Here is a 27,816-nt window from a genome sequence, read left to right as displayed (position 1 = left end):
ATAATAATAATAACAATAATAATAATAATAATAATACTTATTATTATCATTATTATTGTTATTATTATTCATAATATTAATGTTTTTGAGCAGCAAATCAGCATATTAGAATGATTTCTAAAGGATCATGTGACTGGAGTAATGGTGCTAAAATTCAGCTTTGATCACAGGAATAAATTACATTTTAAAATATATTCAAATAGAAAACAGTTATTTTAAATAGTAAAAATATTTCAGAATTTTAACGTTTTTGCTGTATTTTGGTTCAAACAAATGCAGGCTTCGTGAGCAGTAGAGACTTCTTTAAAAAATAAAAATAAAAAATTCAAAAACATTTGACCGGTCGTGTATACTTTGTTTTACAATGATAGTTACAATTGTGTGTGTATTTATTGCTGGAAAATGACAGATAATGGGGTTTAAAATGGGATTTCAAATGGGATTTCAACATTTAATGATGATCAAGTATCTACAGAAGACCGTTTCCACCACTAAATAATTTTTTTTTTTTTTTTTTGTAAAGAAGTATATTTTTATATCACTTTTTGTCCTGACAATTTCAAATTGACATCTTGCACTTAACTTTTTCTCTCATAATTATGGGATACAAACTTACAACTGTGTGTTATAAAGTCCATTTCTGAGGGGGAAAAGGCAGAATAATGAGACAAAAAGTCACAATTACCCTTATTTTTTTATTCAGTGGTGGAAACAGGGTTTCATCAGTATCTTTTACTGACCACTAACCTAAAAAAGGTGTAAAAATTAGTTTCAAGCCCTCTGTTGTTGCTTCTTATTCAAGGAAAAGTGCCAACATTTTGAATTATAATGTGAAATTCTCTCATATGCGACACTATAGAGATAATCAGGGGTTAAATATTATATTCAGACCCCTCAAATGACTGCACACTTGTGCAGTTGTCTTGTGATTTCCATTACAGTCCTCACACTGCAAACGCTGTTGCACACACTGCTGCGTTCATGTAGTTTAAATCGAATTAAACTGGATTTCCACTTGTGTCGGGATGCAATCTTTGCTGTTTTTGCTTAACCGGTTTCTTTTGTGTTTGCCAAAAACTCACACAGCCCTTTCCCCACGCCTAAATTACTAGCTCCTCCTCATGTGAGGAGTGTATCTAGAGTATTTCACACTTAAGAAATGCCTCCAGAGCTTATAAACATAACTTCTCATTTACTGATAAATGGTTTAAAAGAAAATAAGCATACAAAATATTCTTGGATGTCATTACTGTGATTTAACAGGGATTCAGTTAATGCGTTAAGCTAATGTAGTGCATGTGCACTAGACGCAATGACAAAACACTGCAGTTGTAGGATTTCAATATATAACCACGTATATATAATTTGTTTTTATGTAATGTACCATGGGTCACAGCTTCCAGAAATGATTAGCAATACCAGTTTTTCAAGGGAAAGAAGAAGAAAGAAGAAGGTAATAATAATAATAAAAATGAATGCGTTTTCTCAGTCCTCAGAAGTGAGACACAATTAGAAAGCAAGTTTCTTCATCAGTAGATAGACTCTGGAGTCCACTTCAAACCCATGCAGATTGTTAGCATCTCCTTGAAGTCGCATTAGCAAACCTCCATAAGACACATACGCCGATCTGGGCGGAGACACATATGCACAAATCATTCAGAAACAGTGATTATATTAGAAAATTAATCATTTTATAGGCAGAAAATGCATTTAAAATTCACGTAGAAATACAGAAACTCCCATGACTTTAGATTTGATTAATTTCAATCACTTTTTCCACATCTGAAAATCACATCTTTAAAATTCCCTGATATTTCTAAGCAAAATGTTAGATTTTAATATGTCAAATGTTTATTTTTTTTTTTTTTTTTTTTTTTTTTTTTTTTTTTTAAATATGCAGTTATGGATTCAGCAGGACCATACAGTTATGCGCTGTCAAATGATTAATCGCATCCAAAAAAAAAAGTTTTTGTTTATATAATATGTGTGTACTGTTTATTTATTATGTATATATAAATACACACACGCATGAATATATTTAAGAAAAATGTCATGTTTATATATTAAATACATTTAATATAATATACTTATTTTGGATGTGATTAATACGTATACGTATAAATGCATGTTTTTTTTTGTTTTTTTTTCATATATACTGTATGTGTGTGTATTTATATATACACATAATAAATATACACAGTATAATATACACTTATTTCGGATGTGATTAATCCCAATTAACTGTTTGACAGTGCTATCAAAATATTATTTACATAAAAAATAAAAACACATTGCTAAATATTTATTTAAAGTTATTTTTAATTTTTCTGAACTAATTTTACTTCATGTTATTATGTAAATAGTACTTTAATCAATATTGGAGAAAACTAAATTTAAAAAGATTACATTTTTTTTTTTTGAATATAATTTTAATGTCAAATTTGCATGTATTTTGAAATGTTAAAGCAAGCAAATAAATAAAAAAAGAAAAGAAACTCACAGTCGTGTTGCTGCTTCTGTTGAGGTTTCATCTCCTTCAATCCTATAAACCTTTCCATACATGACATAATCAAACTGATCAGCCCTAAAATGAAGAACAATGAAAACCACACATTACAATTTCAGATAGCTGTTTTCTATGTGAATATATGGTAAACTGTAATTTATTTCTGTGATCAAAGCTGAATTTTCAGCTCAATAGCCCATGCTAAAAACAGCCGTGCTGCTTCATATTTTTGTGAAACCAAAACTCTCTTACATTTTTAAAAAAAATACACAACACAGGCGTGTTACCTGGACGGTCTGTCATCCTGAGGGTTATACTCGCCATCATCTGGCGTCCCGTCCTCATACAGCGTGCTGGCGATCACCAGTCTGAACTTGTCACCTGACAGAACGATACATCATCATGATTATGATAACATATCAAAACAACAACCAACAACACGACTGAAGAGCAAAACCATCACTTACCGAGATCAACAGGATAAATCTGGATGTTCACATCAAGGATCAGGTCCATTTTGAAAGACTCACTTTCACAGTGAAGACGAGATACTGATAACAACAAAACAAATACTTTTACCATTCATGATATTGATTTTTAATACAAAGTATAATGACTAATAAGGAAAGAATGACTTTGACTAAACAGTGGTTACAGCAGGACCATACAGTAAGTTATCATTTTATTATTATTTATTTTTTTTTAAAGTAAATACTTCTTTATTATGTACATTGACCAAAATTATAAAACACATCACTTTTGTTTTTGCCCCCATTTTTCATTAACTGAACTCAAAGATCTAAGACTTTTTCTGTTTCTCTCAAATATTGTTCACAAATATGTCTAAATCTGTGTTAGTGAGCACTTCTCCTTTGCCAAGATAATCCATCCACCTCACAGGTGTGGCATATCAAGATGCTGATTAGTCAGCATGATTATTGCACAGGTGTGCCTTAGGCTGGACACAATAAAAGGACACTCTAAAATGTGCAGTTTTACTGTATTGGGGGTCCGGGGAGGGTTCAAAAACCAGTATCTGGTGTGACCACCATTTGCCTCACACAGTGCAACACATCTCCTTCACATAGAGTTGATCAGGTTGTTGATTGTGGCCTGTGGAATGTTGGTCCACTCCTCTTCAATGGCTGTGCGAAGTTGCTGGATATTGGCAGGAACTGGAACACACTGTCATATACACCGATCCAGAGCATCCCAAACATGCTCAATGGGTAACATGTCCAGTGAGTATGCTGGCCATCCAAGAACTGGGATGTTTTCAGCTTCCAGGAATTGTGTACGGATCCTTGCAACATGGGGCCGTGCATTATCATGCTGCAACATGAGGTGATGGTCGTGGATGAATGATCTTGTGGATGAATGATCCTCAGGATCTTGTCAAGGTATCTCTCTGCATTCAAAATGCCATCCGTAAAATGCTTGTATTGTGTTTGTGTTCGTTGTCCATAACATACGCCTGCCCATACCATAACCCCACCGCGACCATATGCCACTCGATCCACAAAGTTGACATCAGCAAACCGCTCACCCACACGACGCCATACACGCTGTCTGCCATCTGCCCTGTGCAGTGAAAACTGGATTCATCCATGAAGAAAACACCTCTCCAAAGTGCCAGACGCCATTGAATGTGGACATTTGCCCACTCAAGCTGGTTATGACAAACAGCAGTCAGGCCAAGACCCCGATGACGATGACGAGCATGCAGATGAGCTTCCCTGAGACAGTTTCTGACAGTTTGTGCAGAAATTCTTTGGTTATGCAAACTGATTGTTGCAGCAGCTGTCCGGGTGGCTGATCTCAGATGATCTTGGAGGTGAAGATGCTGGATGTGGAGGTCCTGGGCTGGTGTGGTTACACGTGGTCTGTAGTCGTGAACCAAATTCTCTGAAATGCCTTTGGAGACGGCTTATGGTAGAGAAATGAACATTCAATTCACGGGCAACAGCTCTGGTGGACATTCCTGCAGTCAGCATGCCAATTGCACGTTCTCTCAAAACGTGTGACATCTGTGGCATTGTGCTGTGTGATAAAACTGCACATTTTAGAGTGGCCTTTTATTGTGGCCATCCTAAGGCACACCTGTGCAGTAATCATGCTGTCTAATCAGCATCTTGATATGCCACACCTGTGAGGTGGATGGATTATTTCGGCAAAGGAAAAGTGCTCACTAACACAGATTTAGACAGATTTGTGAACAATATTTGAGAGAAATAGGCCTTTTGTGTACATAGAAAAAGTCTTAGAACTTTGAGTTCAGCTGATGAAAAATGGGCGCAAAAACAAAAGTCTTGCATTTATAATTTTGGTCAGTGTATATTCTACTTTAAATGATAATCAATAGTATTTTTTAAATATTTCTTATTAAAGCAGTATTTACAATACTTTATAAAGTGTTTATAATAAAAAAAAAAAAAAAAAAAAAAATCACAAATGAGTAATATTAAATAAATGAATTAAAATAAAAGCAAGTTTAGAACATTTATTCTTAATACTCTGATGTGCAAAACAATACACAAAAATAAATGAAAAAATATATTTTAAATATATTGTCTTTATTAAGTATTTATTAGCATTTACAATAAAAGAAAGTTAAAAATAAAAAAATAAAAATAAAATTAAGTAAAAGGTTAATTCATTCAGACTTACTTTACTTGTATCTATTAATGCATTTTATTAATGCATGTTTTTAATGTTAATATGTTATTACGCAAATAGTATTTTAACAATCTACACTGAAAAAAAAAGATAAATGGCAATAATAAATCAACAAATATATAAATATATATATATATATATATATATATATATATATATATATATATGTAAACATAAAACCCATTATTTACTAAAATCATCTCACCTCTGTCAAACTTTTTCCCATCTGGATCAATATCCTTCACATCAAAGATATCCTCAAACAGAATTCCAGCCATTTACGCACACAAACTGAACTTTAAATGGAAAAAGTCCTCAAATGGTGATGTATTATCCTGGTAAAAACCTAAAAAGTCATTCATATTTCATATTAAACTCTGTTCAGCTTTAAAAACATTATAAATGTTGTGTCAATGTCCCATGAAGCCCCACACTAAACACTCCTGTTAGTATCACATACAGCACATCGCGGTTTAAATGAACGCTTTCTGCAAATATAACATACCTTCTCCAGATATAATGCGCTTAAGACCGTCCCAGTTAAAAATAGGGAATAACAACTGTGAAAAAATAAACAACAACTTTCTTCTCATTCAACACAAATACGAAACATGCCGCGAAACAATGTGCTTCACCTCTGGCCACGTGACTTACTACTGCATCCGGGTCATGGCTCAGCGTTTACGACTGTGAAACGTTGCCTTTTCTGTATTTATTTAAGTTAAATGTATTAACAATTTTCATTTTAAAACTGTAAAATATTTCTGCTCATGTTGTGTTTACCTGTTTTACCTGCATATGTAAACTAAAAATATTATATTCGGCTTTAATCGGATTTTTGAGTAATCATAAGATTACAAAACGAAAGTATTAACATTAATAGAAAAATATAATAAATAACTGTAAACAATAGTAATAATAATAATAAAACTGATTAATACAATCTAGTGTGTTCTTTGCTTTCAACGTTTGGGAAGATTTGAAAGACAAAAAATAATGAAAAAGAATTCAATTTATGATTATAATAATCTAATACTCCAAGAAACAAACCAATAATTTGACTTTTTGCAACTCTCATGTCAAAAATCCAAACGACTACATTTAACCTCGCGTAAAACTACAAAACCTTTACGACACATATATCCGGCAACCGGCGCTTCCGTTGCGGTTGCTAGGAGAAAGCGTCTTCCTCATGGTTACCATCACCGTTAGCCAAACAGCTGTTGTTAATCCTCCAGAAATCGTCTTTAATATCATATATATCTGTACGGATTTGACATAAAACACATCGGATATGTTCAGCGACGGCTGTACGTGAAATATTGTTCGTGAGGTGAGTTCTGTTGCCTTATTTAGACTGTTACAAACTATCGAGCACGACAGCTAACGGAACTGTGTTTATGTGTTTATTGTTTACAGCACATTATTGTTTACAAATACATACGTGTAGTGTTTTCAGCAGCATATTTATGTCGGTTTAGCTTATTAAAGTTTGTTTTGCCATCGAGCTGAAGGAAGACGCCTCTCAGGTGACTTATTTGTAAAGCAAATTATGTTTTGTTGGTTTGTGTCGATTTCTTCAGGAATACTATGCAGCCTAGTGAGCCAAAATGCGTTTAACAAATTATATTTAGTATTTAGCAATGACATCTGTATCTTGAGATCTGATTAAGTATTCTCAGTATTAAAATGAATCTGTTTTTTCTTAGATTGTGGATCAATGAGCTCCAGAAAATCTCAAAAGATGGGTGAGGATCTGGCAAGTGAAAGTGATCTGCTGTCAATGATCAACGAGGTGGGCTTACACGGCTTTTATTATGTTATTGAAATAATATTTCACAAATATAGACATGCAGTGACAAATAATGTGACGATTTGCAGTATCTGAAGTTTGCTGAGTTTGAAGAGACGGCGAGAGTGTTTGAAAAGGAGGTCAAACGCAAGGGAAAACCTGCCCTCAAAAGTGCAGGACACTCACGGCGAGACTCCAAAATCATCGGCGTTCACGTGAGACTGCTTTCTGATCTCATTTATTCCAAACTAACATGAAATGTGACCCTGGACCACAAAACCAGTCATAATGTCAATTTTTCAAAATTGAGCTTCATACATCATCTGAAAGCTGAATACATAAGTTTTCCATCGATGTATGGTTTGTTAGGATAGGACAATATTTGGCCGAGATACAACTATTTCAGTATATGGCATCTGAGGGTGCAAAAAATTCAAAATATTGAGAAAATCGCCTTTAAAGTTGTCCAAATTAAGTTCTTTGCAATGCATATTACTAATCAAAAATTAAGTTTTGATATATTTACAGTAGGACATTTACAGAATAGCTTCATGGAACACAATCTTTACTTTCCTAACGATTTTTGGCATAAAAAAAAAAAATCTATAATTTTGACCCATACAATGTATTTTTGATTATTGCTACTAAGACTGGTTTTGTGGTCCAGGGTCACAAATGCCAGTTTGCGGTGTGTTTTAATAGATCAGCTTGCTTTGATATAATTCTAGTATAAAAAATATTAACAAAATGTTTACATTTATTAGTGTTAAAGCCAGAATTGCTCTATTTTAAAATCGTAACAACTCGTGCACTTTTCCATAACAAAGTCAGGGGAAAAAGTTTTAAGCAATTAAATTTTTATATTTACAATGTTTACAACACAGAATCTGTTTTTAACAGATTAGCTTGCTTTATTATAATCTTATTATAAACATAACAACAAGAGTTTATTTAACTTGTAATGTTGTTTTTGCGTTTTAGCTGGAATTCCAAAATGTACAACTTTTGCAATTTTTAATAAGACATTAAATTTTTAATCAATTTGATATTTATATGTGAACATTTTTTATGCCAAATCAGTATACCCAGCACTGCTTATTACCATCATGCCAAGCATTTTAGATTTTTTTCAGATAGTTTAAATATCCGTAATATTGTATGAATAATTTATATATAATTTATAATATATAAATATCTTAATAAAAAACACAAATTTTTACATGATGATCAGAGAAAAGCTCTTTACCAAACTGCTCAGTGTTTCTTTTTTTTTTTTTTTTTTAAAAAAAGCAAAAAGTAACTGAAATGGTTTTTTTTTTATTACTTGTAATATAAAAAAAAAAATATGAGAAGTAATTTAAATCCTCAATCCCCAGTCACATTGTAAATCACAATTCTGTTAATTCAAATAATTTTGATTCTATTTTTTTTTTTTTTTTTATTTATTCTATTATCTTCATATAATAACTTGCGTACATTTTAAATATGTATTAAATGCGTAAAAAATATATAATTATGTATATTATGTATAATGTATTTTACCTCTAAACACAAAAACTGTCTGTGTCACAAAAACATGATTTTGTTCTAAATATTGTTATTTTAACATGATAGAAATTAAACAGTTATTTTTGAAAATAATGAAAAAAAAAATATTTTGCAAAATAGTAATTAAATTTGTTTTTGTAATACAATATGATATAATATAATATAATATGATATAATATAATATAATATAATAAATTATTTTAATTATTTATATATATATATATATAGTTGTGTCCCTTATGTAATTATTTTTGAAAATAATGAAAAAATGTTAATGAATTAAATTTGTTTTTGTAATATAATATAATATAGTATAATGTAATGTAATATAATATAATTATTTTAATTATTTAAATAAATCTTATATATAAAATTATATAAATATATAAAATTGTGTCTCTAATAATGGTGTTATTTAGCCATGTTATATCAGTGGAAATGTCCCTTACACAAATGGTGTAATTTTTTGGTGGCATATTATGATGTAAATAATAGAATGTGTTTTTTTTTTGTTTGTTTGTTTTTTTTTTTTAAACAAAATAAAAGTCATAGAAATATCAGTGTTTCAGATTTTAAATATAATTGTAAAAAACCTGAAAAAGCACCAAAAATGTTTTTATATATATATATATATATATATATAAATTACTTGATATTTATATGATTTACATTATACTGTACTACTTATATATTTATATAATTTTTATAGCACAAATTTTGTGTCCTTAATAGTGCTGTCATTACATCATGCCAAGCATTTCCAATAAATGTATGTATTATTTTTGCAATTAAAAAAAAGTGTACATACTTTTAATATAATTAAAAAAAAAAAAGATTTAAAATCAAAAAACAAAGGTTAACTCACAACTTGACTTTTTTTTGTTGTTGTTTCTTCCCCCAATAGGATGATTTTCTCAGCTCTTTTAATGATGGCGACTATAAGGTATTCTCTGAGCTGTGGGCTAAAAATATTCCTTCAGAGATTCGAGATTTTGATCCAGTAGCTCAGAAACTGGAATTCTACTTACAGATTCATTTTACAATATACCCACTGAAGTCACCTGTAGGAAGTCACGTAAGTGCATTTTACTGTTGGAAATTATAATAAAATGACTTTTATTTAAAATGAACTAAAGAGACATACAAATCTACAATGCACATATTCTGTTTGACCAGCAGATGTCCTCATAAAGCAAAATATTTAAGCAAACCTCCCGTTCAGTCAAATACATGACTTGAATCAGTATTTGAATAACATGGTAGTAGCTTTCAGTCAAGATGCAAATAATTTTTTGTTAAATGTGAAAATATATTTGTATAATGCAGGATAAAGGAGAGTTTGACAGCAGGATTACACATTTCAAACACTATCTGGAAACCAGAGGAGCAGCACTGAGTCAGACAACCGAATTCCTGCCATTCTATGCCCTGCCGTTTGTGCCCAATCCCACAGTACACCCGTCCTTCCAAGAGCTTTTCCAGGTGTGACATGCATCCACTAACAATCACCAAAACACCAGCTGATTAAAAGTCATTGCAAAAAATCTCTGAAAACTGAGGATAGTTCTTAGAAAATGATAACTAGGAGGCACTTTCTTATTGGTGTATCATATTGAAAAACAATATTGTTCTGTATGCTAAGAGTATGAGAGTATGCACAAGTTTTTAATGTGCTGTCATTTTTTTTTGGGATCATAGGATTCCTGGATGCCAGAGTTGAGGGAAAGGCTGGAGAAGTTTCTGTCAGTGACTCTGAAAGCTTCAAACACACCAAGGCTTCTGACTTTATATGTATCCTTTTTGTGCATATTGTGAGGCATTTTTTATATCATAATTTTAAAATCACAAGCCTGTAAAACTCTTAGAAATAATTAAAAAAAAAAGTAATGAATAGAAATGAAAAAAAATGGAAGCGATAAATAGTAATGAAATCTAAAATAAAACCACTTTAATTATTGTATTATACAAAAAAGTAAAAAGTATTGTTTTTATATAAATATATACACTATAAATGCAAATTTCATATATACACACAAAAGAAATGGAAACAAAATGGAACAATAATCCTCTGAAATTTTACTTAAGCATGTTACCAAATATCATGTACTTTTATCATACTTTATGTTTAAAAATGAAAGAGTATAAATGTTTTCAGTGCAATTTCAAAATTTGAAGCATGAAAATATGCAACAGTGTTCAGCAGTTGAGATCTGGATGTAAATGCACATTTTTATCGAATCATGCGCAAAGAAAGCTGTCAGTGAAATCACCCACATGCCAACAAACCAATGAGAACATGCAACAATATTTTATCATGCACACTTTATTTTACACCTGAAATGACAATGAAATGTATAGTTATGTTAATATTTAGCCAGTCTATAAGCCTGTGTTTGCAACTTTACTCCTGAATCCCTGAATCAATCACATTTTAAATCATGATTACAATTTCTGTGGGAAATAATTAAATTTGTCCCATCGTAAAAAGGTTTCTCAAAGAAAATAATGACATTTTATTGATTCATTGAACTATTGTGTTTCTAATCTCATTGCAGAAACATTCATGTATAAAAAAAAAAAAAAAGAAAAAAAACCGTCAAGGCAGACATGTAAAGGTAAAATTTTTGTGAACATATTAAAGATACATTTCAAAGTTTTAAAAGTCAACCAAAGAGCAGCCTTTAATACATAAAAGTGTCAGATAATGGAGGTAATAAACATAAAGCACATGAAAAAAGATGACTTGTAGAATAAACCTTTACTAGTATGTCTAATAGCATTCATCTCACTTATAAAGTACATATTAATAATAAAATAAATATTAAAAAATAAGAAATGTTTTGGAAGTTTCATAAAATACATATATTATGTTAAATTATTAGAATATTTAATGTTTTTGTATAGTGTTTGTATAGAAAATACCTTTTTAAAGATCCATTAAATTGATTTAGTAAATGAGTAACTTGAGTAAATACATTTATAATGCTACAAAAGGATTCTATTTCAAATAAATCTATTTATAAAAGAATCCTGATTGAGATTTCCAGAGAAGCAGAGCAAATATGTTCTGCACTGATAGTAATCAGAAATGTTTTTTAAGCAGGAAATGATTTCTGAGGGATTATGTGACACTGAAAACTGATACAGAAAGTTTAACTTTACAACACAGAAATAAATTACATTTTTAAACGCATTCAAATAGAAAACACTTCTTTTAAATTGTAAAAATATTTCACAGTATTGCTGTTTTTACTGTATTTTTGATCAAATAAATGCAGCCTTGGTGGAAAAAAATAAAAATCAAATATCTTACGGACTCCAAACTTGTATAATATTTACATTTTCCTATAAAAAAAGATAAAGTTAGGTTTAGTGATATATTCAAATTACTGAACCTAATTATGAGTAATATTAATAGCGATACTTGCCTTAGAAACAGGAAATGCTATGACTTGTCATCCTTCTTAAATAGTTTTACCTAAAACCTGAAATAGCCATGAGCAGCTGAGTAGTGCACCTTGAAGTTTTTGATATCAAACAATAGCAACTGCACAGTAAACTCACCTTAACTCTTAATGGTTAAATCTCTTTTGTAATGCAGGAAAGCTTGAGGATTATGGTTGCGTAATAATTAAACACCAAGGGCCAAAATAGCTAAATGCCTTCTACATTGTCATGAAATATACATATACATGTATTAGAACAATGGGCTGTGGATTGTGCACACAAGTTGTGTTTGATGAGCAAACTGGGATGTTTTTGCTTAGTGTAGTTTGAGGGCAGGGATAGTTGCTGATGTTAATCCATTAAAAATGAACAATGACTTTTTGGCATGACTCCTTAACTTCATAAAACCAGAACGAAGGTGGAAAAGGCAACAAAGGTGAATTATTCTGAAACAATTCTTAGATTTTTACTGTAGTATTGTAAGCAGAATTCAAGATATGCTAAATTATAATATAATAATAATAAGCTAAATATTTTATTAAAATCTGTATAATTCTGTCCCAGAGATATTACAGTTTTGTTCTGAATACTTTCATAATTTGATATAAAATGATTTTAAAAATAATAATAATAGTAATTAGGATATATAAAAATGTGTCAGTATTTGCAAATGACTGGGAAAGTCATAAAAATTAGTAGGTCACAACGTGTGGCATAAAAAAGTCACTGTTCACAAAGAGGCATTTAGCAACAGAAGCAGCTTTACTCCTGAATCCCCCGACTCATTGTAAATAATGATTATGCTTTACTTTGACTTAAAATTTCATTTGTTTTATCTTTAAATAATATATCATATAACTAATTAATTATTTGGTTAAATAATTTAAATACAAAGTATTCTGAATCCCCAGTTTTTTAAGTATGAATTTAAGCATTTAAATATGCAATAAATACATTATAAAAAATAAACATGTATAATTTTGCCTCTAATAAAGGTATTATTTAGTAATATTCCTCAAGTTGTATGTGTCTGGAAACCACAAAAACTTGTTTTTACCACAAAAACATTATGATTTAGTTTTAAATATTTTTATTGTAACATGATAGAAATTAAATGATGTTTTCTTATTTTTAATTAATAATAATTAAAAACATTATTAAAAATAGGTAATAATCACATTTGTTCTTGCTATAATATAATATAATATAACATAATATAATTAATATACTATAATATACGTTTTATTTACTTCTTTTTTAATTTTTTTTATTTTTTGTATTATTTATAATATGTATAATTTTGTCCCTAATCATGGTATTATTTAGCTGTTTTATTTGCATGTTATATCTCTGTGAAAATGGCCCATTATACAAATGTTGTGATTTAACATTTATACAAACATTATGATTTTGTTCAAAAATATTATTAACATGATGTTAAATAAAATTAAATGTGAATTTGCCCTTATAATATAATATAATATAATATAATTAATATATGTATTGTCATAATATTGATATTATTTACAACACCAAACAAAAATTCACTTTTTTTTGTTCTAAGTATTTTCATGTTTGTGACATGACGTGAGGAAAATCTGATTTTTGTGAGTGTTCAATGTTGGACCCTGTTCATAGGTGAAATGCACTGTCACACTCGGAAGTTGTTACCTTCCCGTACTGCGGCTCTTTTGCATCATGCGTATTCACCAACCCCTTATTTGACTGTTTGTGTTTCGTCTCCCAGAAGCGTTGCAGCAAATGCAGCTCCATCTGACCGAGGTGGAACGGAAGTCCGCCATCTACATGAGAAGATTCGCCAAGCTGCAGGCCGACCATCACAACCTCATTGGCGTCACGGCCGAGCTGGTGGATTCGCTGGAGGCCACAGTCCGTGGAAAGATGGCAAGCAAACATCATCTCGCACATTAAGTGCACAATTCCAACAATGCAAATAATTACACGTGACAAGATTCCTGCTAAAATGCTCAAGGGAATATGGCTGATGTTTTGCAGATCTCCCCAGAGTACCTGCAAGGCGTGTGCATGCGGCTCTTCAGCAGTCACATGAGACAGAGTGCTGCTCAGAGCGTAGACTTCACCAGACCCGGCACTGTGAGTCACCGCCTCCACAAGATTACTGACAATATAATTAGATGCATTTGGCTTTGCAAAGCATTGGATACAAGTTTGCAAGTGTTTATCTAAATATGCTTTTTTTATAGTATTTGCATATCCACACTCCACATATAAACAGCGTTTATAAACTTTGTTATTTTGCAAATAATGAATCCAGGTCTCTTTGTTCAGACAGTGTATATAGAAGTAATATTCACTGTATTCTGAATTCATGTATTAGTATATATTATGAACTATTAAGATTTTTGCATTGTGACTTTATATTTAAGAGAATTATGCACATTTCCTTCCAAACTTTCATTACCAAAATGCATACAAATCTGTAATGAGATTTGTTGCTTAAATTAATTTAAATTAAACACTTGTCAGTTAAATTATTATTATTATTCTGGGTGTGTGTGTGTGTTATTACAGTAATGAATCACCATTGAAAATAATGGGAAATACAGTCTCAAAAATAAAATCGCAGTTCATTATGGTAATTTGAATTAGAATTTTGTAGGACAGTTAAATGTGCTTTAATTGTGTGTCTTGAATTTTGTTTTTCACAATAATATATACACATTTTTTTTCTTGCAATTCCAATTTACATTACACAATTCAGAATGTTTTTTTTCTCAGAATTTTAAATTTTCATTTCGCAATTCTGCTTTTTTTTTTATCCCTTCACGAAATACTATTTTTATATTTTTTTTTTTAATGAAAAAGGTAATTGCAACTTTTTCTCTCACATTTCAGACTTTTCTTCTGAGAATTGTAAATGTATGTCACAGTTCTGCATTTGTGTCTCGCACATATCACTTTTTTCTGAGAATTACGAGATTTAAAAAAAAAAAAAAACACAATTACTTTTTGTTATTCTGTTAGAAAATATGACCCAGACTTGTTGAGATCAACTCGAAAGTAGCTGTCATTTTTTTAAAAGCACAGAAACTTGAAAATTCTGAACCTGCTGTCTGTCATGACAAATCTTCTTTTACTCAGTTTAAATTTACAAATTTGCAGCCATTTTCAGTTATTGCTCGCCCACCACAGTGCATTGCATATAAATTTACATACACACGACACTCTGAAATCTGATTTGACTGTTCACACTGGGACCTGTTTCTGATCAGATTTGAATTCATTTTCAAAGCACAATTGATTTCACATGTTTTTTTGCTGTCTTTTTTTGTATTATGCCAGAAGAAAAAAAAAAATCTAAATTTTCCTTCCTGTCAGAACAAAGCCTTAGGGCCATTCACAAAAAAACAAGTTTTTTTGCGTTCCAATGCGCTGCTTTTCCATCATTTTTTTTAGAAGAATGTGTTAAAACACTGTACCATTATTCTGAACTGTGATTTATTACAGTAACAAGATTTTTTTTTATTTAATCAGCATAATTTAAAGTGACAAATACTACCAGAATCTGACATTTGCAATTCTTTTAATCTCATTATGGTAATAACAATGACGTTTTTATATACCACGGTAATAACGGTTTTGATTGAAATGTGCTTAATTGTCTTAAATATAATATCATGATGCAACCCCCCCCCCCAAAAAAAAAACAAAACAACGTAAGTAAGCTTTCATTATAAGTACAAAATGATCTTAATTTTCTTTACATGTCTTTAGACCAGTAACAATATTAAAAAAGTTTTTTATTTTTTTTATTAATAATGACAGTTTGGAGGGAAATGTGATTAATTGTCATAAATATAATGTCGCAATGCAAAAAATCTTTAGTAAGTTTTATTTTAGGTACAAAATGATTTTAAATGATTTTTTTTTTTAAAATTAAATTAGCATAATTTAAAGTGACAAGCCTTACCAGAATCTGTCATTTGCAATTCTTGTAATGATATTCTACTAATGATCTTTTTTTGTTTGTTTGTTTTTTGTTTTGACAAATGGTAATGACAGTTTGGAGGGAAATGTGCTTAACTGTCATAAATGTAATGTCACAATGCAAAAAAATTTTAAGTAAGCTTTATGTTAAGGATAAAATGAGTTATCTTAGTTTTCTTGGCATGTCTTTAGACCTTTATTTGTTTGTTTTAATCACATTTTTGTGGGAGAGATCCAGTCATTTCAGTTGAAATCCACACAACTGAGAATTTTGCTACACTATTAAACAATGAACCATACAGTCATGGCCAAAAATATCAGCACCCTTGCAATTCTGTCAGAAAATGCAGCACTTCTCTCAGAAAATTGTTCCAATTGCAAATGTTCACATGCTTATTGTTTTTGTTTGCACTGCAACAACACATAAACATTTCACACAGAACTCAGAAATGAACTGGACAAAATTATTGGCACCTTGTCAAAAGTGTAATAATTGCTTTTTTAAACATGTGATGCTCCTGTAATTTGTATTTACACACACCTGTGGCAAGTAACAGGTGTGGGCAATGTAGTAATCACACCTGCAACCAGTTAAAATAGAGAACATTTGAATGAACCTTTGTATTGTGTGTCTCACTGAGCATGGAGAAAAGAAAGAAGTCTAACGAGCTGACCGTGGATTTGAGAGAAAAAAATAGTGGAAAACATGGACAATCTCAAGGCTACAAGTCTATCTCCAGAGATCTTAATGTTCCTGTGTCCACTGTGCACAATATCATCAAGAGGTTTACAGCCCATGGCACTGTAGCTAACCTCCCTGGAAGTGGATGGAAGAAAATTAAAATTAATGAAAAATTACAACAAAGGATTGTTTGAATGGTGGATAAAGAACCCAGATTAACTTCCAAACAAATTCAAGCTGATCTGCAGACACAGGGTACAACAGTGTCAGCTCGCACTATCCGTCGCCATCTGAATGAAAAGGGACACTATGGTAGGAGACCCAGGAGGACACCACTGCTGACACAAAGGCATAAAAAAGTAAGACAAGAGTTTGACAAAACTTACGTGACAAAACCTCAATCCTCCTGGGAGAATGTACTGTGAACAGATGAGACAAAAGTAGAGCTTGTTGGTAAAGGACATCATGGCACTGTTTACAGAAAAATAAATGAGGCCTTCAAAGAAAAGAACACAGTCCCTACAGTCAAACATGGTGGAGGTTCAAAGATGTTTTGGGGTTGCTTTGCTGCTTTCTGGCACTGGATGCCTCGACTGTGTGAACGGTATAATGAAATCTGATAATTACCAAAGAATTTTGGGGCGTAACGTAGTGGCCAGTGTCAGAAAGCTGCGTCTCCACCAGAGGTCATGGGTCTTCCAGCAGGACAATGACTCGAAACACTTAAAAAAGCACTCAGAAATGGTTACAAACAAAGCGCTGGAGAGTTCTGAAATGTCTAGCAATGAGTCCAAATCTGAATCCCATAGAACACCTGTGGAGAGATCTCAAAACAGCAGTTGGGAGAAGACATCCTTCAAATCTGAATGACCTGGAGCAGTTTGCAAAAGAAGAGTGGTCCAAAATTTCAGTAGAGAGGTGTAAGAAACTCATTCATGGTTACAGAAAGCGATTGATTTCAGGGTTTTTTTTGTTTGTTCAAAGAGGGTGCTACCAAATATTAAGTTAAGGGTGCCAATAATTTTGTCCCATGCATTTTTTTTGGGTTTTTGTGTGGAATTGTATAAGATTTGACTTTTCTTCTCTGTTTTTTTTTTTGTGTTGTTCCAATGCAAACAACAAAAAAAATAACATGTGAGTACCAAAACATTTGCAACTGCAACAATTTTCTGAGAGAACGGTTGCATTTTCTGACCGAATTGCAAGGGTGCTGATATTTTTGGCCATGACTGTATTTGTGCTTGAAAATGTGACAAAATGTGACCGTACCTTTACAGAGAAACTAGAACTGGAACTTTGTTTGTTTTCGTAGTAACTTAAAGGAACACGCCACTATTTTTGAAAATGGGCTCATTTTCCATCTCCCCTAGAGTTAAACAGTTGAGTTTTACCATTTTCGAATCCATTCTGCCGATCTTCGGGTCTGGGGGTAGCACTTTTAGCATAGTTTAGCATAGATCATTGAATCTGATTAGACCGTTAGCATCTCGCTCAAAAATGACCAAAGAGTTTTCGATATTTTTTTATCATTGCAGCAGGTGCAATGATATTATGCATTGCCTGAAAATAGTCTCCCTGTGCGAGCAGCTGGCGATGTTGGTTATGTTGACGGAAGTTAGCCTATTTTCTGGTGCTGCGTAATATCAATGTGCCTGCTGCACTCATGGTACGGCAGCAAAGTTCCTTGATTGTTACACCAAAATCAGATTCAATGATCTATGCTAAAAGTGCTACCGCCAGACCTGGAGATCGGCTGAATGGATTGAGCCTATTTTCAAAAATAGTGGCATGTTCCTTTAAACCTACATTTTCTTACAAGACCCAACATTTTTCACATCCAGACCTTACAAAGAGTAGCATAATCTGACATTGCCTCAAATGTATTGATATTTACGTGCTTCCGCAGCCAGTGTGTCCTCACTCATATCTTCCTGTGTGTGTGTGTTTGTGTGTGTCTGATCATCTGTTCATTAAGGGATATTACTCTATGAGTCCGTATGATGATGGATATGTAAGTTGCTGAATGTTTCATCATGTTTCCTCCCCAGTCTTGCCTGTATGACCATGAGCCCTGCCTGTCCTCTTCCTCCTTTGTATTGCGTCCCAAAGCCCTCTACTTCATCTAGTTCCCATTAGATCGTCCTAGTGTCACGGGACGCACGTCCTTGTTCGCTCTAAGAATGCTCCGCTTTGCCCGACAGTCATGTACACTGTTGTTGAATCCCGAAGGAAGCACGTAACACTGATTACTTTGAAGACTGTGTTTCACTCGTCTCCCCAGAGTGGACAGTTTACATACAACAAGGACAAAAATTCAATATACAGTGAAGGGTTATATCGTGTTTTTTTTCTTCCTTTTTAAATAATCAGTGACTTCCTGGTGTCAGATAAAAATCACTAGGATGCTCACATTTACATGTCAGCATGCCAAGTTTTTGTTTAGAAATTTGAGTCACCGGGCCACGGTGAAGGAAGAAGGAAAAACTTTGCACAAAATAAAAAAAAAACCAAAATAACTAAATATGTTGCTCATCAACTCTTCAAAACAAGTCTTATCGTCAAAAACAAGGGTTTTATGTTCAACTTGTTTTAAGGATGCTTAAATATTTTATCAAGATGATAGTAATAATAGAAATAATTATATAATAGTAGTAAATGTAATTATTACATCCTTAAAACACGATCAATGTAGAAACCTTTTCTGATTATAAGACTTATATTATATAAGATATATAAGATTGTAAGATATATAAGACTTGTATCATTGACTTATTTTGTGCAGAGTTTTTCCTTCTTATTATTTCTGAAAAAGATGGCACACTGATATGTAAATTTAGGTGATTGTTTTTTTTTTATTTTTTTGTCTGGCACCAGGAAGTCGCAGATTGTTTAAACAGGAAAAAAAAAAAAATAGTAAATGGTAGTGTCTCGGTTTAATGATGCCAAAAAAAATCAGCTGATCACAGGAATAAATGAAATTTTAACATAGATTCACACAGAAAAACAGTTATTTAAATTATAATTTAGAATATTACTGTGTTTTTCTGTATTTTTGATAAAATAAATGCAGCCTTGGTGAGCAGAAAAGGCTTCAAAAACATTTTTAAATAATTATAATTCCCAAATTTTGCTGATACTACTACTACTACTACTACTACTACTACTACTAATGTAGATGTAGATGATGATGATGATGATAAATAAATAAATAAATAAAGTAAATAATTGAGTAAAGTTTAAATAAAATAAAAAAGTACATTTTTATCATTAATAATAAAAAAAAAAGAAATAAAAATTGATATTTAATAATAGTTTTATTAAAAGATGGCATACTGATATGTAAAGGTGATTGTGTTATTTTTTTTATTTTTTTTTTTAATTATTATTTTTTAATATCTGACACCAGGAAGTCACAGATTGTTTAAACGGGAAGGCAAAAAAAACATGATATAATATAATCAATGTATTGCTTTCTTGCTGAATAAAATTGTTTTTATTGTTAAAAGAAATAAATAATTTAAAAAATCAACTTAATTAAAAAAAAACTTTTAAATGGTAGTCATGATTTCTACAAAAAAGTAAACAAAATAAAGAAATAAAATAAAATAATAAAAAAATAAAACTGATTTGAACATTGATAATACATTTTTTAAGCACAAATCAGCATTTGCTTTATAATTTCTAATAATTTCTGAAGAATCATGTGACACTGAAGACGCTTTGATCACAAGAATAAATTACATTTTAACAGATTCACATAGAAAACAACTATTTTAATAATAATAAGTTTATTTTATTGTATATAGCACCAGTATTCAAGGTCGCTATTACACTGAAATCATAATATATTACTGTTTTTTTTTTTTTGAGTAAAGTTGAAATAAAATGAATAAATAAGTATATTTTTTTAATAATAATAAAAAAATCATTTAATAATTGTTGTTTAATAATTGAAAATAATAATAAGTATGAAATAATTATTAAATATTAAATAATTAATGAAACCTCATTTAAAAACTTGCGTCACGGTTTCCACCGGGAAAAGAAAGAAAGAAAGAGAGAGAAAATTGTTATTTAATAACTGTTTTATTTATTTATTTATTTTAAATTACAATGACTCAGCCCTTGTAGTTTTGACATCCCAGTAAAACACGTAATCCTTCTCTGGACCAGGATGCACTCATTATGTTCAAACCCTTGTCATTGTGAAATCCACATACACAGACGGACTGCAAATATTCAGAGCAAACACTTAAGATTTGCCAAACTTGAGAATGCTCGCATACTCTAGCTATCTGGAACTTTTGCTCAAACCAGTTTGAAGTTAAACTAGCATGACTTAACACAGCCCTTCAGAGAAGGATGTTTGCATTTGATAGGAAATGCAGCCTCACACAACATACCCGCATGCTAATATCAGCATTCCTCTCTCCAAATAATGCGGAACCACTCATCTGAGTCTGTGCTCACGCAGACGATCCGCCTTCTCGTGGGTTTCGGTGTAACCCTCCCCCGAGGAACGGCTTCTAATTGCATCTTTGAGATGCCAGAATTTGCCGCGCTCTTTGGCTCGGCTGGAAATTAGATCCTGCAGGTGCAGCGCAATAATGACCATGGGGAATTCGTCTCACTAACCCCTTCCTTTGACCTCCCTGCTTTGCAAACAGGTTATTCATTTGTTTCAGGTCATTCATCGCATGTACACGTAACCCCACCGTACTGCATGCGGTCAAAACTGTCGTAGGACGCATGCTAGTTAATCACTGCAACGACTTGAATACTCACATACTGTAGAATAACCGTCTAAAAGTTCACTAACACACACATTTTGTTTTATTTGCAAACCAATGTATCAACAGATTCACATGACTTTTTTCCCCCATTTAGGCATCCTCAATGCTGCGGGCATCAGTTGCACCTCAGTAAGTTGTTTGTTTTTTAAATCAATATAAAGATTAATAGACTAATGGACAGACAGACAGACAAATAGACAGATGGATGGATGGATGAACGGATGGAAAAGACGGATGGATGGATGGATGGATGGATGGATGGATGGATGGATGGATGGATGGATGGATGGACGGACAGATGGCTTGACAGATGGCTTGACAGACAGATAGATAGATAGATAGACGCTAGACAGATGGTTGGATGGACGGACGGATGGACAGACAGATAGATAGACAAATGGAGAGACAGACAGACAAATGGATGGATGGATAGATGGACGGATGGACAGACGGACAGACAGACAGATACATAGATGGATAGATAGACGAGTGGACAGACAGACAAATAGATGGATAGACAGACGGATGGATGGATAAATGAACGGATGAACGGATGGATGGATGGATGGATAGATGGATGGATAGATAGATAGATAGATAGATAGACAAATGGACAGACAGACAGACAAATGGATGGATGGATGGATGGATGGATAGATGGATGGCCGGACGGATGGACAGATAGATAGATAGATAGATAGATAGATAGATAGATAGATAGACAAATGGACAGACAGACAGACAAATGGATGGATGGATGGATGGATGGACGGATGGACAGACAGACAGACGGATGGATGGATGGATGGATGGATGGATGGATGGATGGATGGATGGATGGACGGATGGATAGATAGATAGATGGCTAGACAGATAGATAGATGGATAGATAGATAGATAGATAGATAGATAGATGGACGGATGGACAGACAGACGGACGGATGGATGGCTGGACGGATGGACAGAGATAGATAGATAGACAAATGGACAGACAGACAGACAGATGGATGGACAGACGGACAGACAGACAGATACATAGATAGACGAGTGGACAGACAGACAAATAGATGGATGGATGGATGGATGGATGGACGGACAGATAGATAAATGGCTAGTCAGATAGACAGATGGCTAGACAGATAGATAGATAGATAGACAGACGGATGGACGGACGGATGGATGGCCGGACGGACGGATGGACAACGGACAGATAGATAGATAGATAGATAGATAGATAGAATGACGAATGGACAGACAGACAGACAAATAGACAGATGGATGGATGGATGGACGGATGGACGGATGCACAGATAGATGGATGGACAGATGGATAGACAGACGGATGGATGGATGGATGGATGGATGAATAGAAACATGAAACATGAATAAAAAGTGCCCTGTAACACTTTACATATAATTACTATGGTAATAACTAGTAATAACAGTAAAGTTAGTTCCGTACTATAACCCTATAGTAAGTACTTTTAATTTAATTGAATTGAATTGAATTGAATTTAATTTAATTTATTTTATTCAAATATCCAGATTTATTTATTCCTGTAAAATCTACAACTGTCAATAGAATCAAATACTTGCATTTGCACAGTCTTTAGAAACCAAACTTGTAGCTTGTTAACTTTAGGATCTTGTACTTCCCAGATCATTCAAAAGCAATTCTATAAATGTGAGCAAACCAGATTATGGAAACATGTGATGTTCCCAGCGATGGAAGCTTTGCCATCAGTAACCTGAGATCTCACACGCTGATTCATCATCCTTTTATTTCCTCCTCTCAGGAGGCCTAAAGACGTGCCGTTGTTGCCTTCCCTTGACTACGAGAAGCTGAAGAAAGACCTAGTGAATGGGTCAGATCGACTGAAAGCTTTGCTGCTTCAATCTTTGCGCTGGGTAAGTTACTGTTAGTAAACTAAACACGTCACTGATGCATCCCATCATTTCTGACACAATATCATAATTACTACAGTTAGAAGTCAAGTCAAGAGTTACTGTTAATGTTGGTCAAACATGCTAAAAACTACATGTTTAAAATTCAGCTGAGAATCCTTTGAACTTAATAGTTTGTAAGAGACATTTCCGTGTTTTATTTCCATCTCTGAGGTATTTGAGAAGACAAACAAATTGGTTTTCACATCACATGTCAATGTTCTTGTCATTTTCCATTTGTCGGCAGAGATTAACCAGATCTCTTCATGGTGAGCAAAGGGACACGGTTTTACAAGCCTTCATCAGCAATGATCTTCTAGACCGTTACAGTTCCAAACAGGTACATTAATAATAATATAAAAAAAACTGCACTCAAAATCATTTCACAGTACTATTGGAAATAGCTTTATATTATTTATCAGCTCAGTGATATGGTATTTTGTTATCTTGTTATGTTGTTTTCCATGCTTAGATTTCCATGTACTGCATCTATACAAATATGTAAAGCTTTCAATTTTGTTATGGTTATCAATGCGAAAAAAATCTTGTGGAGAAGTCACGCTGCTGACCGGCCTGAATAAATAAACATTAAGCTCCATATAAAAATATAAACATTTTTAGTCCATTCTCCACATGGACTCAATGACTGCCAGATTTATGTTTTAGAATACTTTAGCATATTATGCAAATTCAAGACTATATTGTTTTGAAATTGGACCGTTTTATGTAATTCCAATATGTTTAGATTGCATTTCTGTCTAGAATTAGATACATAATTGTTTTGCGGTTCACCATAAGTGCACTTACTACAACAATTGAAACAATTTGAACTCAACTATGACCTGCTTCTTTTCTAAACTGTATTTACCATCGGTCTATCTCTTAGGTATTTAGGATGAACCTGAATGTGGACGATCAGGTTTCAGCAGATAACGTGACATCTTGACTCATAATTTCCAATCATTGTCAACAGGTTCCTTAGGGCAATCGAGTCAGATAATTGCCCACATGCTTTTAGTTCATCTTTCAGTCTTTGTTCAGGCTGAATGATAATATCTCATGTTACTATCTGGAGAGTAAACTTGTAAGGCAGACAAAACAGTCCTTTTCACATTAAGGAACAACTCTGAATCAAAAGCCGCATGAAACTGCAAAACAGCCAAGTCACTAACCTATCCGGTTTTGTTTACAGAAAACTGTTCTTCATTTGATGAGATCCAAAAATGAGATTGTCAGACAGTATATGGCACGACTCATCAATGCCTTTGCATCTTTGTGTGACGGTAAGTGAAAAGTGAAAATTCCTCAAAAAATGTCTTTGCTTCAGGCAGGATGGTCCCAAATCCCACCTGTTGATCATAAACACACGCACACATCCCTCCGATGCTGTAGGTGGCGCTATAATGAACTACATTTTCTGTAACTCCAATAATTCTGACCCTGAATCAATTGTGAATGCGGATTTATATTTCTACCTCAAACATTTTTGGGAACATTCACCAGCTACAATAGGAATTTACGTATCAGCGCCGATAGCCTTGTGGGCAGTGCGCCGTCTAGGGCTGTACGATTAATCGCACGATGTCGTGAGGCGCGTTTAGTCAATGAAGCCGGTACGTTGATTAGTAGTAAAGCTCCATCACGTGCGTTCAGTACACAGAGCAAGTAATACACAGAGCCGTAAAGCACTGACAAGCTACGCCAAATCGGCCGCAAAATCGAATTCGATTTTGAGCGCGATTTTGGCGTAGCTTGTCAGTGCTTTACGGCTCTGTGTATTACTTGCCGCTCCAGCTGAACGCACGTGATGGAGCTTTACTACTAATCAAAGTACCGGCTTCATTGACTAAACGCGCCTCATGACATCGTGCGATTAATCGTGCAGCCCTAGCGCCGTCATGCAGCGCCATTGCGCTACGGGCGTCCTGAGTTCAAATCCAGGCTCGAGGACCTTTCCCGATCCTGCCCCCTTCTTTCTCTCCCACTTCGCTTCCTGTCAGCTATGATCTGTCCTATCATAATAAGGCAAAAAGGCCAAAAATAAATCTTTAAAAAAATCGTGCGATAGTGGTAGTGTTAACATTTTTTGCATGTGAAATTTAGCAGAAAATATTGCTAACATTTTTTTGTGTCAGGGATTATCGTGTCATACTCCAATGCTCTAGGTGGCACTATAATACACAACGTTTTTTGTAACTTATGAATTGCATTTGCTAAAATCAAAATTCAGATCAACTCAATTCTGACCACACTGTTTATTTATTTATTAATAGATTGTATTTCGCATTTTATGAAAAACCTGCTTTTTTTAATTTAAGGTGCAGTCACATTTACTGTTGTTTGACGAATTTCCGCAGGCCAATTCATGTTATTTCGATAGGAATCCACACACTTTAAAGATATATCCTACACTAAGATATTTATATTTTACTAAATGAATGTAATTGTTTGATAATAACTATTTCATTTAAATTCATGAATATTAAGTACTTTTGACTCCCCACCCCCCCCACCCGTTTCTCATTTTTTGGTACCCAAATGTTGATAGGTACGCATACGGATTGGTCGCGTTAATCGCTACACTACATTCGATGCATTGATTGCTATATTTGCTGTGCTATTCAAAATTTCGCTAATGTGACTTTTTTTGTATGTCAGAGACTGTAAACGAACTTGACAGGATGGTTCCAGATTCCACCCACCAATTTTAAACCCACACGTCACTCCAGTGCTCTGGGTGGTGCTATAATACACAACCACAATGTCTTTTAGTAACTTAGTAGAATTGTATGGCCTAGAAATTAAATTCTGATCAAATTCTGACCACCTACTTTTTTTTTTTTTTTTTTTTTTTTTTTTTTTTACTTTTTCACATTTTGCATTTTATGAAAAATTTTTTTTTTTTTTTTTTTTTTAAGGTGCAGTTAAATTTACCATTGTTCTGTGAATTTCTGCAGGCTAAATCTAGTTATTTCAGTAGGAATGCTCACAAGGGCGAAATAATTCCACACAATGTCAAGTTGGTAACAGGGATTTGCTGCATTGAATGTTACACTATATTTAATGCATAGATTGCTATGTTCAGTAGACAACTGACAGGACACAATGGACATTTTTTGCTTGCTAAATTTTTCTGACCTCTATGTGTATCAGAGACTAAATAAACTTGGTGGGGTGCTATAAGATCCCACTTATTAGTCATAAACACACACAAACCTCCAATACTCTAGGTGGCGCTATAATACACACAACATTTTTGTGTAATTTCTGAGTTGTATAGGCTGAAATTCAAATTCTGACCCTGAATATTTCCCCCTCAAAATGTTCTGGAGCATTTGTCATCCACAGCAGGAAGTGACACAATTCCACACAAATTTAAGTTGGTCATGCAGACTGGTCACAGTGATCGCTGCCCTACATTCAATGCATTGATCATTATATTTGTTACAATATTCACAGTAAACGAATGGACCTTTCTTAAAAAAATTCTCAAAAAACTGCTGATGTGACCTTTATGTGTATCTGAGACTAAACAAACTTGGCAGGATGCTGTAAGATCCCACTCACTAGTCATAAACACACACAAACCTCCAATGCTCTAGGTGGCGCTATAATGCATACAGTTTTTTTGCGTAACGTTCAAACTGTATGAGCTAGAATCAAAATTCTGACTAAATCAAACTCTGTATACTGTTGTTTGGTCAAATCATGCAAATTCCATTCCACTTGGCGAAAGAATTCCCTCATATATGTCACACGGATTTTTCGCGTCGATAGCTACACTACGTCTGTCATGTTGATGTCACTATTGACAGAAGGCATTTTGTTCAGTTACATTTTAGTAGAAATTTAGCTAATGTGACCTTTTTGAGTTTAACAGATATAGGCCAGTACCTTTTTGACCATGGTGTAAACCGATTAATCAACGTTGTTTTTGAGCAAAATTGAATTCATTTCTAGTTGTCAATTCTCAAAAAAAAAAAAACTGGAGCAGAATTTTTTTTACAAAATTTTTATTGTTTAAATTGTGTGTACGTAACTGTTTGTAGTTCTAAAGTGTGTTTGTTGTCGTCTCATCCATTATTGCACATCCACTATAGGACGCATGTACCTGTCTCAGATACCCTCTTTACTGAGGTTTCTGCTTGACTGTCTGAAGACTGAAGAGAAAGAGTCCGTAACTCGAGAAAATGTCCTTGCAGCGCTGCAGAAACTAAGTCTCAGGTACAACATTTGTTAAAATATATATATATATATATATATATATATATATATATATATTTGTTAATATATCAATATATCCGTTAATATATCATAAATAAATGAACCATACAGACTGTAAAATTGTGATTTTAGTTGTTTCCCTTTTTAAAACAAGTGTGCAAAAATGTGTCAGCTGCACCAACAGAGTTTTAAATATAATTACAAAAAAAAATAAAATGCAAATATTAATAATGCA

At 33.0% G+C, this 27,816-nt stretch overlaps 2 protein-coding genes across 5 annotated transcripts in view; one reads left to right on the top strand and one right to left on the bottom strand.

Annotated features, from left to right (window-relative positions):
• Positions 1 to 746: 746 nt before the first annotated feature.
• On the bottom strand, positions 747 to 5,843 carry polr2h (RNA polymerase II, I and III subunit H). The gene is made up of 6 exons (XM_051094899.1): positions 5,688 to 5,843; positions 5,388 to 5,528; positions 2,974 to 3,057; positions 2,794 to 2,887; positions 2,501 to 2,584; positions 747 to 1,627 (listed from the first exon to the last, which is right to left on the bottom strand). Exons 2-6 carry the CDS (start codon positions 5,458 to 5,460, stop codon positions 1,510 to 1,512), a joined length of 453 nt encoding a protein of 150 aa, XP_050950856.1. The 5' UTR covers positions 5,461 to 5,528; positions 5,688 to 5,843; the 3' UTR covers positions 747 to 1,509.
• Positions 5,844 to 6,368: 525 nt separating this feature from the next.
• The window catches only part of LOC127153676 (lisH domain-containing protein ARMC9), a 48,731-nt gene continuing 27,283 nt past the window's right edge, over positions 6,369 to 27,816 (top strand). For 2 of the 4 annotated variants that reach the window (XM_051094895.1, XM_051094894.1), the window contains exons 1-15: positions 6,369 to 6,515; positions 6,892 to 6,977; positions 7,064 to 7,189; positions 9,427 to 9,597; positions 9,849 to 10,004; positions 10,221 to 10,313; positions 12,381 to 12,405; positions 13,717 to 13,874; positions 13,986 to 14,084; positions 18,596 to 18,631; positions 21,508 to 21,542; positions 23,210 to 23,321; positions 23,605 to 23,697; positions 24,550 to 24,640; positions 27,458 to 27,581. In XM_051094895.1, coding sequence (XP_050950852.1) covers positions 6,903 to 6,977; positions 7,064 to 7,189; positions 9,427 to 9,597; positions 9,849 to 10,004; positions 10,221 to 10,313; positions 12,381 to 12,405; positions 13,717 to 13,874; positions 13,986 to 14,084; positions 18,596 to 18,631; positions 21,508 to 21,542; positions 23,210 to 23,321; positions 23,605 to 23,697; positions 24,550 to 24,640; positions 27,458 to 27,581 — 1,394 coding nt within the window. In that variant the 5' untranslated portion in view covers positions 6,369 to 6,515; positions 6,892 to 6,902. The remainder of the gene's footprint in view (positions 6,516 to 6,891; positions 6,978 to 7,063; positions 7,190 to 9,426; positions 9,598 to 9,848; positions 10,005 to 10,220; positions 10,314 to 12,380; positions 12,406 to 13,716; positions 13,875 to 13,985; positions 14,085 to 18,595; positions 18,632 to 21,507; positions 21,543 to 23,209; positions 23,322 to 23,604; positions 23,698 to 24,549; positions 24,641 to 27,457; positions 27,582 to 27,816) is intronic. The other 2 variants (XM_051094897.1, XM_051094896.1) reach the window with 1 other exon arrangement.

The sequence above is a fragment of the Labeo rohita genome, chromosome 22 (assembly GCF_022985175.1).
Source record: "Labeo rohita strain BAU-BD-2019 chromosome 22, IGBB_LRoh.1.0, whole genome shotgun sequence".
In the NCBI taxonomy this organism is placed as follows: Eukaryota; Metazoa; Chordata; class Actinopteri; order Cypriniformes; family Cyprinidae; genus Labeo; species Labeo rohita.
Note: the sequence above shows the minus strand (reverse complement) of the source record. Positions and strands in the feature narration are given on the sequence as shown.